This window comes from Salmo trutta, chromosome 19 (genome assembly GCF_901001165.1).
Source record: "Salmo trutta chromosome 19, fSalTru1.1, whole genome shotgun sequence".
Lineage (NCBI taxonomy): Eukaryota > Metazoa > Chordata > Actinopteri > Salmoniformes > Salmonidae > Salmo > Salmo trutta.
Genome location: NC_042975.1, coordinates 18,575,910 through 18,594,595, shown reverse-complemented (window position 1 = coordinate 18,594,595; position 18,686 = coordinate 18,575,910). Strand labels below are relative to the sequence as shown.

The window sequence follows — 18,686 nt, the reverse complement described above, 5'->3', positions numbered from 1 at the left end:
CATCAATGCGAGCTGTGGCAAGAAGGTTTGCTGTGTCTGTCAGCGTAGTGTCCAGAGCATGGAGGCGCTACCAGGAGACAGGCCAGTACATCAGGAGATGTGGAGGAGGCCGTAGGAGGGCAACAACCCAGCAGCAGGACCGCTACCTCCGCCTTTGTGCAAGGAGGAGCAGGAGAAGCACTGCCAGAGCCCTGCAAAATGACCTCCAGCAGGCCACAAATGTGCATGTGTCTGCTCAAACGGTCAGAAACAGACTCCATGAGGGTGGTATGAGGGCCCGACGTCCACAGGTGGGGGTTGTGCTTACAGCCCAACACCGTGCAGGACGTTTGGCATTTGCCAGAGAACACCAAGATTGGCAAATTCGCCACTGGTGCCCTGTGCTCTTCACAGATGAAAGCAGGTTCACACTGAGCACGTGACAGACGTGACAGAGTCTGGAGACGCCGTGGAGAACGTTCTGCTGCCTGCAACATCCTCCAGCATGACCGGTTTGGCGGTGGGTCAGTCATGGTGTGGGGTGGCATTTCTTTGGGGGGCCACACAGCCCTCCATGTGCTCGCCAGAGGTAGCCTGACTGCCATTAGGTACCGAGATGAGATCCTCAGACCCCTTGTGAGACCATATGCTGGTGCGGTTGGCCCTGGGTTCCTCCTAATGCAAGACAATGCTAGACCTCATGTGGCTGGAGTGTGTCAGCAGTTCCTGCAAGAGGAAGGCATTGATGCTATGGACTGACCCGCCCGTTCCCCAGACCTGAATCCAATTGAGCACATCTGGGACATCATGTCTCGCTCTATCCACCAACGCCACATTGCACCACAGACTGTCCAGGAGTTGGCGGATGCTTTAGTCCAGGTCTGGGAGGAGATCCCTCAGGAGGCCATCCACCACCTCATCAGGAGCATGCCCAGGCGTTGTAGGGAGGTCATACAGGCACGTGGAGGCCACACACACTACTGAGCCTCATTTTGACTTGTTTTAAGGACATTACATCAAAGTTGGATCAGCCTGTAGTGTGGTTTTCCACTTTAATTTTGAGTGTGACTCCAAATCCAGACCTCCATGGGTTGATAAATTGGATTTCCATTGATTATTTTTGTGTGATTTTGTTGTCAGCACATTCAACTATGTAAAGAAAAAAGTATTTAATAAGATTATTTCTTTCATTCAGATCTAGGATGTGTTGTTTAAGTGTTCCCTTTATTTTTTTGAGCAGTGTATATATATATATTTCTTATATATATATATTTCGTATTTCATGTAATGTGGAAAATTGGTAACGGCACAGAAACGGCTCATACTCGCTTATCTAAATCCCATATCCCTCCAAATCATATATTCTGGTACCACATCACCCATGTCTGCATTGCATACCAAAAGGTACCCTATTCCCTTTATAGTGCACTACTTTTGACCAGGGCCCATGGGACTCGTCAAAAGTAGTGTACAATATAGGTAAAAGGGTACCATTTGGGACGCACACATACTTCTAACACCATCTGGACCTTTCATTTCCACGACCCTAAGTGAACTATTAATTAATCAGAACAAGCCCACTTTGTTAATGATGTATGACGTGCACCATTCACCATTCAAATCTGAGGTAACCCCTTGAATAGGCATTACCTAATGAGACCATCAAAGCTAAACACATGCACATGATGTCAATGTTTGATTCTATTCCACCAACATGGTTGCATCACAAGTGTTTCCTTGATTCCTCTTTCTCCTCGAACTGTGTTGGAGGCGAGGAATCAATTAAATACTATTGAGATTTTACCACCATTATCTGAATTCAGAGTTTCCTGAAAGGAGTGGATGATGTGAGAGGGTCAGGGGATAGTCTACTTTGCCGTAGTAACGGTACCTTGGCAACTGCAGAGTTAATGGGTGATATTTAAGGGCTGGTGGCGGATCCCTCCCCCAGGTTTCAGACAGGTTGTATCCTTCGCTTTCTGGATCTGCCGCATATCAACAGGCAGGAGAGGTTTGCTTCTGACAGTGACTGACTCAAGTATGTAAGTCTAGTTTCATTAGATTCTTTGCAAGATGAATTAGCATTGAGATATTTTTTTACTTTATATTATTTTTTTTGCTACAGGAGTGTGTTTATATTTCAATGTGTTATGTAGCAACTGGTTGACAGGAAAATTATAGTATTTATCTATATTCGTCTATTAATTTATTGAAAGTATATGCAATTAATATTTTAAAATGATGATCAATAAGGTTACTTTTACTTGCTTTTCATGGTAATGATCCAGCATGAATGTAATACATGGAATGAATAAATAGCTGCTCTGAATTAATTTCATCCTAGACATCAACATTTGTATTTCCTTCTGTACCTGCATACTTATTCTCAACCCCACGGTACACCACAATGATATGAAATGTAGACAGGTGAGCGTGGTACCAACGATCCACATGAGTAAAGTACAACTGTCATTTGTGCCTTTCCCAGTTCCCATTTCATTTTTTTCACAGAGACGAGGAGCGAGGGACAAGGTCACTATGGGTACCAGCTCCTCCTCATACTCCCCCAAGACGGTCTACCTAGATGTGGATGGGAAAATGCAGAAGGTGAGTGAGACCAGAGATCTGTATATAATGACAAGATGCTCATATTCCAAAGGCGGGAAGGCAGGCGACAAGCTTAGGTCCAAAATAAGCCCATAGAAACACATTGGGCTTATTTTTTACAGATTTTGGCAAGAGTGAAACCTTTTGCCTCTTCCTCTCTGGTGAGACTGAGTGACACAACTTATGATCCTGGTACACCAGCTGCCATTATCAGTTCATTACAGCTGATATAATGCAAATAATATCAACAACAATGACATGCATGTTTTTAAGGAATTATATAACACTTTATAAGGAGGAGCTTTAAGTAGTGTAACTGAATCATAGGTATTGAAGGGATGGATGCTTGAGGTATTTCAATTATATTCATTTGCAATTGTCATGAGTGAGGATGGAAAGAAAGTTGAAGGAAAATGTGTTTTATGTTTGACGTTGATTGCATTAGCAAACATTTAGATACAGTAAATTACATTGTAGTAAATGTGAAGTAGTTTGATGGCTAGAGCTTACAACTCAAACCACTTGAACTCTCTGCCTTACATGTGACCACCTTGTGTTCATCTCCTGTGAAAGTATGGGGGCTTTGGTCAGGTCAAGAGGTGCCGAGATAAGACAGGTGATTCACAGGTGGTTGTGACACAAAGGCAGGTGTAACACCTGGAGTGAACATGCTCTCATCATTATTGATATTCATTCTATTGATTTCAGTTGTTAGGAGTTCATGGTTATAAGGATAATCATTACTTGAGTAGTATTATTTATCTTCAGTATCCCTGAAATACTTTGTATGTGCAAATACAGTACCAAGACACTATTAAGTATGACGATCGGCAGTTTGATCTACATCAGTACTATTTGTATCGATATATTGTATCTTTAATGTTCTTGCCTCTGTTTTTAGGTGATTTTCAGTCGATACTGCAGCCCCTGTGACATCCGAGAACTGCTGTGTTCTTCCTCTAACATAGCCAGGTCAGTGGCACCTCACTGCCCTTTTTCACTCAAACACATACACGTGTTTGCTACAGCAGGAGCCAGTTTGCTACAGCAGGAAAATAATCATGCAGCAACAGAAAATGTGGATTATAATTAATGGACATTTTTTTGGGGTTGATACATTTTTTGTAAGGGGAAATCAAGTCTAAAATTTCAAAGTGGAAATTACAAATGTCAGAAGCCTATTTAATCCTCAAAAACATTACAAGTTTTACATTTCCTGTATTGCAGGAAAGTTCTCCTGCATCAGGGTGCTCAAATTAAGATCCTACATCTGTACACTCTTATGTCCTGCACTTATCAACAACGTTAAATCAATATGCCAACTGTCTAACATTACTTACTATTCTAAAACTCTTGAGTTTGCTTTATGGATCTCCTCGCCTTTGAAGCTTGCATTGTCTGTCCTCAGCTTCAAAGCGTTTTTTTACTTACCATTTCCCTTTTCCCCACTTAACATGATGCAGCATACAATACTTTTATGTATTTAATAATTTGTGTAATACTTTGATTTGTCCTCAGAAATACTGCTATAAGTCTGGTGAACTCAGAGGGAGCGCTGATCTCCATTGATCCCACAATGCCTACCAACACCCCAAAGTAATGACATGTGTTTTTGGAAACACTGTATTTTTTACAGTCCGCTGTTTGACCTGGTATTTATTCAGACAATACATTGTGAATAGGTAATAAGCTTATATTAGTCATTGGTTTGGTGTAGACATAGTAGCAGAAAGTATACATTATTACCATATAATTTCCTACAATATATACACTACAGTGCAAAAGTTTGGGGTCACTTAGAAATGTCCTTGTTTTGAAAGAAAGGTTTGAGAAACAGGTGCCTCACAAGTCCTCAACTGGCAGATTCATTAAATAGTACCCGCAAAACACCAGTCTCAACGTCAACAGTGAAGAGGCGACTCCGGGATGCTGGCCTTCTAGACAGAGTTCCTGTGTCTGTGTTCTTTTGCCCATCTTAATCTTTTCTTTTTATTGGCCAGTCTGAGATGGCTTTTTCTTTGCAACTCTGCCTAGAAGGCCAGCATCCCGGAGTCGCCTCTTCACCGTTGATGTTGAGACTGGTGTTTTGCGGGTACTATTTAATGAAGCTGCCAGTTGAGGACTTGTGAGGCGTCTGTTTCTCAAACTAGACACTCTAATGTACTTGTCCTCTTGCTTGCTCAGTTGTGCACCGGGGCCTCCAACTCCTCTTTCTATTCTGGTTAGAGCCAGTTTGCGCTGTTCTGTGAAGGGAGTAGTACACAGCGTTGTACAAGATCTTTAGTTTCTTGGCAATTTCTCGCATGGAATAGCCTTCATTTCTCAGAACAAGAATAGACTGACGAGTTTCTGAAGAAAGTTCTTTGTTTCTGGTCATTTTGAGCCTGTAATTGAACCCACAAATACTGACGCTCCAGATACTCAACTAGTCTAAAGAAGGCCAGTTTTATTGCTTCTTTAATCAGAACAACAGTTTTCAGCTGCGCTAACATAATTGCAGAAGGGTTTTCTAATGATAAATTAGCCTTTTAAAATGATACATTTGGATTAGCTAACACAATGTGCCATTGGAACACAGGAGTGATGGTTGCTGATAATGGGCCTCTGTACACCTATGTATATATTCCATAAAAAAAGTGGTGTTTCCAGCTACAATAGTCATTTGCAACATTAACAATGTCTACACTGTATTTCTGATCAATTTGATGTTATTTTAATGGACAAAAAAATTTGCTTTTTTTTCCACAAACAAGGACATTTCTAAGTGACCCCAAACTTTTGAACGGTAGTGTATATTTTTTCAAATGTAAAAACCAAAATATTAGCTGGAACAATACTTTAAAATAATATTGTGACACTGTTGGTAAATGTTTTTCCAGATGGTTCAAACTAAATCACTTTAATTGGAGGGTGGGATACTAGCTGGTGGTTACTGAAATCTGCCATCTGTTGTTGTTTTGTCTCATCGCAGCTCCCAGTACAAAGTAATGCCTCAGTCGACTGGTCAGGTGGGAGGTACGCTACAATACGAAGCATTTGTGAATTCTATCATTTTCACAGTCACATACAGTAATGGTAAATAGATAATACACAAGTCAGAACCACCGATACATATTTTTCCTCCTTTCAGACAAAGAAGACATGTTCCAGAATGTTTTGTCTCAGGTGGCAGAGCAATTTAGCAGGTGATATACAAGTATTACATTTTTTATATTTTAGTCATTTAGCAGATACTCTTATCCAGAGTGTTTTGTTTAGTTTAGTTAATTTGATTAATTTAGAAATGATATCTGAGAAAATATCTGTGGCCATCGCACCAATTTCTGGTTTTGTCTCTCTTTTCATTCATCTGTTCAGTCTAATGTGTTGATTTGATTGATTTTACTTGTAAGTAAAAAAAAATAATACATACGTGTCCACTGTTGCCTAGGCTCACACAGATTTCTGCTCAATTAAAGGAGTTATGTTTTCCACCATTTCCGTTTCAGGGCTTTTAGAATCAATGAGTTGAAGACAGAGGTGACCAATAGGCTTGCTATGTTGGAGAAGAGAGTGGAGTGTGAGTGATGGCGTTACTGTATTAACGTTGGCACCACTGGCTTTAGTTTGTGAGAATATTCACACCTACACTGTATATACTTTTATAAGCATTATAAAAATGGAATATATAAAAATAATATCAGTTTTGTTGTGAAATATTTATTACTGTATACATTGACTCTCTGTTGCAGTAGAGGGGCTTAAAATGGTGGAGATTGAGAAGTGCAAGAACGACCTGAGGAAATTACGGGATGAGATGACCTCAAAGGGAGGAGGAAGGTCAGACAACTGCAAATAAACCAAATTATCATATCAGATAGTAGTAATAATAATAATGAATTAAACAGAATCCAGTGGAATATGTCTACATTTACAACATTGAAGTTTAAAAGGTCAATGTTGGTGAGGTCAATGTTGAAAAGATTATATAGAAGACACTCTTTAATCCATGTTGATACATTCAAAAGGCCTTTTAAGGGCCCAAAGTAACATATTGTTCAGTACATTTCCCTTTAAGGGGCCATCTGCAATTGCTACATCCATTTTTGGATTGTTAAATTAATGATATCCATTGATTCTTGAAGAATATAACTTATAAATGCCTCATGAGCTAAGTTCAACTGTCCTACCCTATCAGATCCCAAAATATAAGCATGTTTTAATACCTTTTTTGTAAACAATGTAATTGTAAACAAACACTGTATAGCCTCAAAACATGGTTCAAACGATAATTGTTTCCTCGGGGATAGTCAGCTTTGTCTATGAATTTGAGTGGTTACCATTCTCCAGCCCAATCCTCAGCTCTTTCCAAAACAGAGGCGGGGTAGACGCTTTTGTTATTCTTTGAACTGCAGACTGTCTCATTAATACTGTATGTGTAGTCTATTATGATTAAAATAAGAGCCTCTTAAAATTGACTAAGCCATATGTTGCCCTTAAATCAGTGTTGATTGAAGGCCCATTACATGAAAGAACCTTGAATATGTTCTTATATATTCTTAACTTCTAGGCTACCACCCTTCTGTTTTCCCCAATATTGCTTCTTATTATTAGAGTGACTTGTGGTTGCAAATATAGCTTCACAGAGGACGGCAAGAAACTGTCCCCAAGACGAGACGTTCCAAATTACCCAAAGGTAAACAGTTGAAGCATAATAACCAGTACACCTTTTGTTAATGCTGAATAAATGACTTACATTACTCTTTGCACTATGTCTACAGTACACTCTATCCCAGGAGACCATAGAAGCTCTGAAGAAACCTACATTTGACGTTTGGCATTGGGAGCACAATGAGGTTGGGGATATTTCATGTAGTCTAATTTGGGCAAATATGCATTGCATGTATGTATGAATGATAGATGTATTTTTATCTGACAAATGATTATTCTTGCTTTGATACTTTTTCCAAGGCAATCTATAAAGATAGCTAATCACTGTCTTAGTCCCAATTGCTCTGTGTAGTATTAAACATATTCTGATAGTACTCATTACTGTATCATGTTTCCAATGTGGAGATGTTAAGCTGTCTGGAGTACATGTATCATGATCTGGGCCTGGTGAAGGAGTTTAATATGAACCCCATCACACTGAAACGATGGCTGGTGAGTTAGATCCACACTTGTGAAACCCCTATCTTTACCCAAGTAGTCATTAGCCTCGATTTCCATTCTTTATCTCATGAAAGAAAAAATATACACTTATGAGCTGATTCAAAATATGCACACTATTAAAAAAGGCTTGATTTCTTGTTTGTAAGATGTTTGTTGCTTTGTGTTTCAGCTGGGAATCCAGGAGAATTACCGCAACAACCCGTTCCATAATTTCCGCCACTGCTTCTGTGTCAGTCAGATGATGTATGGAATGATTCACCTGTGCAACTTACAAGTGAGAACACACCTCATATTGTGTGTGTGTGTGTGTGTGTGTGTGTGTGTGTGTGTGTGTGTGTGTGTGTGTGTGTGTGTGTGTGTGTGTGTGTGTGTGTGTCACTCTGACTCTAGCTGTGTTTCTCAGGAGAGGCTCACCATGACTGACATGTGCATCCTCATGACAGCTGCCGTGTGTCACGACCTAGATCACCCAGGCTACAACAACACGTAGGTCACATTACATATACCTTTATATATATATATATATACAGTTGAAGTCGAAAGTTTACATACACTTAGGTTGGAGTCATTAAAACTAGTTTTTCAACCACTGGCTTTAGAAGCTTCTGATAGGCTAATTGACATAATTTGAGTCAATTGGAGGTGTACCTGTGGATGTATTTCAAGGCCTACCTTCCAACTCAGTGCCTCTTTGCTTGACATCATGGGGAAATCAAAAGAAATCAGCCAAGATCTCAGAAAAAATGTTGACCTCCACAAGTCTGGTTCATCCTTGGGAGCAATTTCCAAACGCCTGAGGTACCACGTTCATCTGTACAAACAATAGTACCCAAGTAGAAACACCATGGGACCATGGAGCCGTCATACCGCTCAGGAAGGAGATGCATTCTGTCTCCTGGAGATGAACGCACTTTGGTTATGAAAAGTGCAAATCAATCCCAGAACAACAGCAAAGGAAGTTGTGAATATGCTGGAGGAAACGGATACAAAAGTATCTATATCAACAGTAAAACGAGTCCTATATCGACATAACCTGAAAGACCTCTCAACAAGGAAGAAGCCACTGCTCCAAAACCACCATAAAAAAACAGACTACGGTTTGCAACTGCACAAGGGGACAAAGATCGTACTTTTTGGAGAACTGTCCTCTGGTCTGATGAAACAGAAATATAACTGTTTGGCCATAAAGACCATCGTTATGTTTGGAGGAAAAAGGGGGAGGCTTGCAAACCGAAGAACACCATCCCAACTGTGAAGCATGGGGGTGGCAGCATCATGTTGTGGGGGTGCTTTGCTGCAGGAGGGACTGGTGCACTTCACAAAATAGATGGCATCATGAGGTAGGACAATTATCAGTCAGGGAGTTAAAGCTTGGTCGCAAATGGGTCTTCCAAATGGACCATGACCCCAAGCATACTTCCAAAGTTGTGGCAAAATGGCTTAAGGACAACATAGTCAAGGTATCTGAGAGGCCATCACAAGCCCTGACCTCAATCCTTTAGAAAATTTGTGGGCAGAACTGAAAAAGCGTGTGAGAGTGTAACAGTGTAGGTTCCGTCCCTCTCTTCGCCCCAACCCGGGCTCGAACCAGGGACCCTTGCACACATCAAGAACTGACACCAACGAAGCATTGTTACCCATCACGCCACAAAAGCCACGGCCCTTGCAACGCAAGGGGAAACCCTACTTCAAGTCTCAGAGCGAGTGACGTCACTGATTGAAACGCTATTAGCGCGCACCACCGCTAACTAACTAGCCATTTCACATCGGTTACACTCACCCCCCTTTTGACCTCCTCCTTTTCCGCAGCAACCAATGATCCGGGTCACGGCACCAATGTAACAGTGTAGGTTCCGTCCCTCTCTTCGCCCCAACCTGGGCTCGAACCAGGGACCCTTGCACACATCAAGAACTGACACCCACGAAGCATCGTTACCCATCGCGCCACAAAAGCCGCGGCCCTTGCAACGCAAGGGGAAACCCTACTTCAAATCTCAGAGCGAGTGACGTCACTGATTGAAACGCTATTAGCGCGCACCACCGCTAACTAACTAGCCATTTCACATGGGTTACAAGAGCAAGGAGGCCTACAAACCTTACTCAGTTACACCAGCTCTGTCAGGAGGAATGGGCCAGAATTCACCCAGCTGATTGTGGGAAGCTTGTGGAAGGTTACCTGAAACGTTTGACCCAAGTTAAACAATTTAAAGGTATGTAAACTTCTGACCCACTGGGAATGTGATGAAAGAAATAAATGCTGAAATAAATAATTCACTCTACTATTATTCTGACATTTCACATTCTTAAAATAAAGTGGCGATCCTAACTGACCTAAGACAGGGAATTTTTACTAGGATTATATGTCAGGAATTGTGAAAAACGGAGTAAAATTTTTTGGGCTAGGGAGTATGTTAACTTCCGACTTCAACTGTATGTATGTATGTATGTATGTATGTATGTATGTATGTATGTATGTATGTATGTATGTATGTATGTATGTATGTATGTATGTATGTATACACACACACACACACACACACACATTTTTTGGTTACTACATGTACTAGTAACCAAAAAATTGTTAAACAAATCAAAATATATTTGAGATTCTTCAAGTACCCACCCTTCGCCTTGATGCCAGCTTTGAACACTCTTGGCATTCTCTCAACCAGCTTCATGATGTTGTCACCTGGAATGCATTTCAATTAACAGGTGTGCCTTGTTTAAAAGTTCATTTGTGGAATTTCTTTCCTTCTTAATGCGTTTGAGCCAATCAGTTGTGTTGTGAGAAGGTAGGGGTGGTATACAGAAGATAGCCCTATTTGGTCAACGACCAAGTCCATATAATGGCAACATCAGCTCAAATAAGCAAAGACAAACGTCAGTCCATCATTACTTTAAGACATGAAGGTCAGTCAATTCGGAAAATGTGCAGTCGCAAAAACCACCAAGTTCTATGATGAAACTGGCTCTCATGAGGACCACCAAAGGAAAGGAAAACCCTGAGTTACCTCTGCTGCAGAGGATAAGTTCTTGGATAAGTTCTTCATTTTTGCAAATGTATAAAAAAATCCATACAGAAATATCTAATTTACATAAGTATTCACAACCCTGAGTCAAAACATGTTAGAGTCACCTTTGGCAGCAATTACAGCTGTGAGTCTGTCTATATTTGCACATTTATTCTTTTTTAATTTCTTGAATTATGTCGAGGCTCAGATCTGGGGAAGGGTGCCAGAAAATGTCTGCAACATTGAAGGTCCCCAAGAACGCAGTGGCCTCCATCATTCTTAAATGGAAGAAGTTTGGAACCACCAAGACTCTTCCAAGAGCTGGCAGCCCGGTCAAACTGAGAAATCAGGGGAAAAGGGCCTTCTTCAGGGAGGTGACCAAGAATCCGATGGTCACTCTGACAGAGCTCTAGAGTTCCTCTGTGGAGATGGAAGAACCTTCCAGGAGGACAACCATCTCTGCAGCACTCCACCAATCAGGCCTTTATGGTAGAGTGGCCAGACGGAAGCCACTCCTCAGAAAAAGGCACATGACAGCCCGCTTGAAGTTTGTCAAAAGGCACCTAAAGACTCTGACTATGAGAAATAAGATTCTCGGGTCTGACGAACTCTTTGGCCTGAATGTCAAGCGCCATGCTGTGGGGATGTTTTTCAGCGGCTGGGACTGGGAGACTAGTCAGGATAGAGGCAAAGATGAACGGAGCAAAGTGCAGAAAGATCCTGGATGAAAACTTACCCCAGAGTGCTCAGGACCTCAAACTGGAGCGAAGGTTCACCTAACAGGACAACGATCCTAAGCACACAGTCAAGACAACGCAGGAGTGGCTTCGGGACAAGTCTCTGAATGTCCTTGAATGGCCCAGCTAGAGCCCAGACTTGAAACCGATTTAACATATCTGGAGAGACCTGAAAATTCTTGTGTGCTAATGCTATGTCCTGTGACAGGTACCAGATAAACGCTCACACAGAGCTGGCGGTGCGCTACAACGACATCTCACCCTTGGAGAACCACCACTGTGCCGTGGCCTTCCAGATCATCTCCATGCCAGAGTGTAACATCTTCGCCAACATAGAAACGGAGGCCTTCAAACACCTCAGACAGGTGAGGCACCAGGTTTCTTACAGCAATTTGAATAACAAAGCATTTGTGAAGTAGCATGTATTATAGTTTAGAAGCTAAAAATGGGGTTTAGTCATGTTAGGTTAAATATACACTGAGTGAACAAAACATTAGGAACACCTTCCTATTATTGAGTTGTACCCCCTTTTGCACTCAGAACAGCCTCAATTCATCAGGCATGGACTGTTCAAGTTGTTGAAAGCATTCCACAGGGATGCTGGCCCATGTTGACTCCAATGCTTCCCACAGTTGTGTCATGTTGGCTGGATGTCCTTTGGGTGGTGGATCATTCTTGATACACACTGGAAACGGTGGAGCATGAAAACCCCAGCCACGTTGCACTTCTTGACACACTCAAACCAGTGCACATGGCATCTACTACCATACCCCGTTCAAAGGCACTTAAATCTTTTGTCTTGCATTCACCCTCTGAATAGCACACATACACAATCCTTGTCTCAATTGTCTCAAGGCTTAAAAATCCTTCTTTAACCTGTCTCCTCCCCTTCCTCTATACTGATTTGTAGTGGATTTAACAAGTGACTTCACTAAGTGATCATAGCTTTCATCTGGATTCACCTGGTCAGTCTATGTCATGGAAAGAGCAGGTGTTCCTAATGTTTTGTACACTCAGTGTATAGCCTACCATGAATAGAAACCAACATTATTGTAAAATAAATGGTATTACACATCACCACCTAAACATAGGGATAGTTTCGCACAGAGGATGGCTTTGGTTTGTGATTTTGGCCAGGATTGGTTTCTAGTATAGTATAATGATATTATTTGCGACCTTGGCAGGCTATCATCACTCTCATCTTAGCCACAGATATGGCCAGACACGGTGAGATACTGGACTCCTTCAAGCAGAACGTGGACAACTTTGACTTCACCAACCAAAAGCATGTGACATGTGTATGTATGCATTATTTACGTAAGGTTGTCACGGTTGATATACAGCATGTGTCAAATATATTGCACAGACTTTGGGGGAAGCCCAAACCCAGGTCTAGCAATGGACAACCCAGCACCTTAACCTTAATGCCAAGACGTCTGAACCTCTTTACAAGGTTGTTAGGTGTTACATCCGTTATGTTTGAGGATTGTTGTTGCGTCTCTGTGCAGCTAAAGCTGGTGCTGATCAAGTGCTGTGACATCTCCAATGAGGTGAGACCCACGGAGGTGGCCGAGCCCTGGCTAGACTGCCTGCTGGAGGAATACTTTATGCAGGTGAGTTACTGCTTTTTTGAAAATGATTGTCAATTAACTCACCATTATTTTAAATAATAACCGTAATTGTGAAGAAAAAGTATAGTCTTGACTAATCTCGGACACAGAACAAAAATTGTGCAAATTAAGTTCTGGGGGGAGACAAAACTAGCAAAGTCTCCACCCCTCCAAATGAAAACTCTCAGCCATTTTCGGGCAAATCTATGGGCCAAATGTCCCCTCCCTTCCAAAATGTGAGAGCCTGTGCAATTCAGATTTGTCCAAATGATTAGTGAGAAAACAGTTGTGTACCGGAACAAAGTTCTCATTAGTCGTTGAATCCCACAGTCTATTGACAGATGCTACTACCATTTATGGTACATGTATTTGTCCACGAGAGATGTCCACGAGTCTTGACCAACCTTCAATGTTGCAAGGAAGTATTTTCACCTTAAAGATATTTACATTTCTCATCTCATGAAATCACACAAATCCTTGGTTTAAGGCAAACTATATATGCATTTTCCAATGGGTGTGGGGAGGTGTGCCCCTTTCTTTCCAATGAGGAAAGAAGCAAATGTTCTGTATAGGCTTTCATTATCTGTTTTTGTGTTCAGAGTGACAGAGAGAAATCTGAGGGTCTCCCAGTAGCTTCGTTCATGGATCGGGACAAAGTGACCAAACCCACCGCTCAGATCGGCTTCATCAAATTTGTCCTCATTCCCATGTTTGAGACTGTTATGAAGGTGTGTTTCTGTTTCCGAGTGAGCCTGTGACTGAGATCCAGAGTGAGATTCAACAACCCAAAATGTCTGCCAACAAAAATGTATGCTATAACACTGTGGGGGGGTTTCCTGGACAGGGGTTCAAACTTTAGAACCCAGTTCCTACATTTGAATATAAAACTAGATTTTATCAAACAAAACTATGCTACATTTTATCTCTGGGACCTCAGGATGACAAATCAGAGCAAGATTACTGAATGTAAGTACATTATTTACCTTCAGAGGTGAATGTATCAAACCAGTTGCCGTGATACAAGTTTTTTGTTGTTGTTGTGCACTCTCCTCAAACAATAGCATAGTATTTTTTCACTGTAATAGCAACTGTAAATTGGACAGTACAGTTAGATTAACAAGAATTTAAGCTTTCTGCCCATGTAAGACATGTCTATGTCCTAGGAAATGTTCTTGTTAGTTACAACATCATGCTAATCACATTAGCGCACATTAGCTCAACCGTCCTGAATAGGTGTTAATCTATGGATGTAAATCAGTGGCGGCAGGTGACAAAAAAAATGTAGGATAATGGATGAAAACTATTTTGGGACAAAAAGCTAATGGGATGACAATCTTTCATGTTCTGAGCCACTCTTAAATGACTACATCTAAATGTGTGTCCTAGCTCTTCCCCCAGATTGAGGAGATTATGGTGCAGCCTTTGCGGGATTCTCGAGACCACTATGAAGAACTTAAACAGATTGACGATGCCATGACTGAGGTAAAACCCTTCTCCTCACACCTTGTTGACCTCAAAAATTGAGGTCAATCTCATTTGCATTGTATGTTCAAAATAAATGGAACAAACATGGAATACATTATGGCTGACTCATTATACAGACTCTTGAGGAAAAAAAACAATAGAGAACATGGGCTTTTGTAGTTAAAATTGTGTGTTTAATTATTTTCCTGAATTGACTGAAGTTAAGCTGAATGTGTCATGCCCATTAAAAATGGGGGCCCTTTTTTAATTTGTTTGCTGAAAAGATCAAATAAATGTTTCTTCAATGCATAATTAACTCAAAGATATCGAATTTGGCCATCAGTTCCTCCTTGAAAAAATTAAGTGCATGACACCTCATCATTGCTTTCCTTTTATTGTGTGTAGATGCGGTATGTCCTGTTACAAGGCACTACTACAGCAGGGTAGTACTGATAATAACTAGCTCAGGGGTGAAGTTTCCCCTATGTGCAGATCGAGACTCAGCTTCCTCAATCCTAACCTTAGCACTAGTGAGGAAACTTTTAAACTGACCCAAGATCAGCGTCTAGGGGTAACTTCACCCAATAACTGTGGCCTTGGTCCTTAGACTATCTACCAGCTTTATTACTCTATAAAATCCCTCCGCCGCCGTCTTGTGTTAACATAAAGGTGTCTTTTGTTCTACAAGGCACAGAAGAAAAAAACTGAGAGCAAGTCATTAGGAGGAAAGAAGAAATAAACTTTTCCTGCAAACTCATTGGTGCCTTGTAAGTTTAAACGTTAGATAGATGTGACGTGCCCTCCTCTTTCACTCTCTGACCAAACTTTATCCCACTAATGATGTAGTTTACATTTATCCCAATATGAACAGGATATTTAGAGGGGACCTGATCCTAAATGAACACTTCTACTCTGAGACATGCAGCCCATGTAGCATTGGTAGGCCCTAGACTGGCTTCAATAGTAAGTGTCATGTGCCATCTAGTGGTCATACCAGTGTTACCATACGGTTTATTAGGCTTCAGATTAAATAAATGTATGAACTTCACAGGCTGGTGAAAGTGCACAGGGATTTTGATGCTGCTTTCCAAGAAATATCGAGGGTCTTATTCTGCTGACATGATGATCGATGCTTGACTCCTGTTTGACAAATAAACATTCTCGCTCTTATCCATAATAATCTTGTCATGTAAACGCAGGTGCCAAGACCAGAGTAGGCACGTTTGCTATTTAACGGAACAGTTTTTTTGACAAAACTATCGGTAGAGTTTCAAAACACAATGGAAACACATTGAACTTCAGGTTTTTATTCGGCACATGAAAACTTAAGCAAAAAAATGGCTTTTTGTGTCACCACGGAAAGCCAAAACCCCTGTTCATGCAAACCTGGTGATTAGAAGGTCCTGTGTAGATTGTATTTTCAACCAGAAACTATCAGGAAATAACACTGATATATGTTTCCAATGAGGAAACTGTGTTTGATTAATCAGCTGTTGTACAATATGATACAAAACACACGAAAAAATGTAATTTGGACTGCACTGGGCCTTTAAATCAACTCATATTACATAGCAGTATTGCCGATTTATCATATGATTGATATTGTTATGACATTCTATAAAAGGTAAAGCTTTTATACTAACTATTTTAGAATGCATATTGACATGGCTGTTCTATTGTAGAGAAGTGTGTGTGTAATAGGTCCACCTCACCCCACCCCTCTCTTTTGAAACCTAGTTCTGTGTGACCTTTGGTACTATCTCCAGCAGATGCATTTTATGCAATCTTTTCCTCTTATCCTGTTCTCCTCATTTGACCCTTGACCTGATGTAGAAATAATCCAGGATCACAACTCTGGAGGCTGATATCTGTTGTGTCCCAATCATGTACTTTCCTCCTCCTTGAATTGCATGTGTTGATATGTCAGCGGTGGCTGGTGTCAGTTTAAATCGAAGGACATGTTCACTGTAATGGCTAACATTGCATTCAAGCCATTGCTATGAGCCGTCCTCCCTTTACCAGCCTCCACTGTTAAACGTATTATATGTATATTAATCTGCCTTTGAATAAGATCCCATTGATGGATGGCTATGTAGATAATGCCTCACTTTACAATGTAGATCTTCTGTTGTTTATAATGATAGTCTTATCACACAATGACCCTCGTTCCCAATTAACTGGTTATGCCCACCTCTATGTTTTCTGGCTTTAGAGACCTCGGATGGTGTTTCCATTCTGAGGGGGAAGCAAGGCGTCTGCCTGAGCAACCGTCTTGGCTTGGTTTTGGCCATAGAAAGGGAGACTCATCCCCTAATACCACAACTTCCTGTAGTTATATAGTTATGTAGCCAGCCCAGGCAAGTAGGGTGAAGAAAAATACAAATTAACCAATCAGCACTTTCCCTCTCTCCTTAGCCACTCCCAACATAAAGTGAGAAGAGGAGAGAAGACGGCAGTGATATTGTTTGGCCTTAGGGGTGGCAAAACTGGTGCTGGTTTTGTTTCTTCTTGTTATTTTTGCACAAGGTTTTCTTTTGGTAGAGAAGGATGAAACATTTAGGGACAAATATGAAGAGATTGTGTCTTCTAAATTAGTATGTGAGGTAGGTTAAATCATAGTATTTATAATATAGATAGTATTTACATAGGGCTTTTCATTGTATGGGGCTAACGTACTGTACCTCAGCCACCTTATGGGCATTTTAAAGACAAAGTTAGAGATTAGGGACATATAGCAGGTCGGCAGTATTTTAACCGGTTTTGTAGAAATCACTACATGATTTACAGTGAAAGGACAAATACATTTCTACCAGTATATATTTTGACACGTGCATGTATGACTTTGCATATCAAATAAAATAGCAAGATGTGTCTTTATTTTAATGTTACTTTTAGATACACTTGCATCTCCTGAGAAACTGGAGAGGTCAGTGTGTGACAGCTATTACACTAAAATGTATTTCTCCACCTGCTGGTTATTTGGGACACCTTTTCCTTTCTGAGACCTACTGAGACTTTTTTGTCACACTAGTTTTCCTCTTTAAAAGAAGTCATCCATCATCATTATCAACCTGGTCTCTCATACATACTGTACACACAAACACCAAGAAGCAACAGCCAGCTAAAAACAGTCACAATGCGGAGTGATACAACATCACAACTTTATATATCAGGGATCAGCAACTAGATTAAGCTGCAGGATGTTTTTTTTCTTGAGAGATGTTCAGGGGGCCAGAACATAATTACAAATAATTATATAGACTGCAAATTGACCGCAAGAAGCCCAAACAATATAATATTTGACTAAAACATCATTTCAAACCTTGCTTAAATTTGAATACCATCACATAAATCCAATCAAAATCAAATTAAATGGTATTTGTCACATGCTTTGTAAACAACAGGTGTAGACTAACAATGCACAAAGAAAGTAAAATAGAGAAATAAAAAATAACACTAAATAGTAAAAGTTATAAGAATATACAATGAGTAACGATAACTTGGCTTTACACTAGTGTTTTCATGATACCAACCTTGTATTAACGATACAATACCAGGCCAAAGAAATAATACACTTAATACACTTAATAATATGCTATGAGTAATGATTACTTCGCTATATCTCTTTATTTTGCGTATGAATACTTCGTAACAGATTTCCAAAATTAAAATGGCTGGTAGTTGATTTGCTGGTGTTTTTAGTCTTTTATGTCCAACAATTAATTATTGTTTTTTTAAACCCTTTATTTATTTTATTGTATTTTTTGCACAGAAAACTTGGGGTGCCACATAAAATTACCCGCTAGTTGGGGAATCCTGCTCTATATGATGATGATAATTGCACTACTATGAAGAATCTGTGAAACAGATTTCAGGTTGTTCTGTCGCCATCCTGGTTGGCCTTGCTGACCTCGTCGATGTGGAAGACTGAGCCATTGAAGGCGGAAGCCAGGCGCTGGGCCTGGCGGTGCAGTATCTTCTTCGCCTTGCTGTCAGCACCAAGATGACCGGCTCTGAGGGCTGGGCCGTCTGGAGGTGCCTCCCCAGGTGGATCGTAATCCTCAGAGCGCTGGCTGGGGAACACCTTTGTCACACTCTCCATCTCCCTGAGTAAGTCGTCTCGCTGC

At 40.8% G+C, this 18,686-nt stretch overlaps 1 protein-coding gene across 7 annotated transcripts; it reads left to right on the top strand.

Moving 5' to 3' along the window:
• Positions 1-1,200: 1,200 nt before the first annotated feature.
• pde9ab (phosphodiesterase 9ab) lies at positions 1,201-17,436 on the top strand. Of its 7 annotated transcripts, none has more exons than XM_029699961.1 (19): positions 1,201-2,017; positions 2,491-2,586; positions 3,488-3,558; positions 4,105-4,182; positions 5,558-5,601; positions 5,717-5,771; positions 6,075-6,145; positions 6,318-6,405; positions 7,180-7,261; positions 7,347-7,421; positions 7,642-7,728; positions 7,907-8,011; positions 8,141-8,223; positions 11,694-11,850; positions 12,670-12,783; positions 12,994-13,098; positions 13,695-13,823; positions 14,482-14,577; positions 15,248-17,436. In XM_029699961.1, the coding sequence occupies exons 2-19, from the start codon at positions 2,518-2,520 to the stop codon at positions 15,296-15,298; spliced, it is 1,560 nt and encodes a 519-aa protein (XP_029555821.1). In that variant the 5' UTR covers positions 1,201-2,017; positions 2,491-2,517; the 3' UTR covers positions 15,299-17,436. The 7 variants fall into 7 exon arrangements, with proteins under 7 accessions (XP_029555821.1, XP_029555819.1, XP_029555820.1 ...); XM_029699959.1 differs by having other exon boundaries at positions 2,468-2,586; XM_029699960.1 differs by having other exon boundaries at positions 1,201-2,021.
• Positions 17,437-18,686: the final 1,250 nt, after the last annotated feature.

What these genes read in the sequence shown, in the direction of transcription:
- pde9ab (XM_029699961.1), top strand. Translation starts at nt 2,518, where the DNA reads ATGGGTACCAGCTCCTCCTCATACTCCCCCAAGACGGTCTACCTAGAT. An exon ending in TGGATGGGAAAATGCAGAAG is followed by an intron (nt 2,587 to 3,487) that starts GTGAGTGAGACC and finishes CTCTGTTTTTAG; the next exon opens with GTGATTTTCAGTCGATACTG. An exon ending in TCACACTGAAACGATGGCTG is followed by an intron (nt 7,729 to 7,906) that starts GTGAGTTAGATC and finishes TTTGTGTTTCAG; the next exon opens with CTGGGAATCCAGGAGAATTA.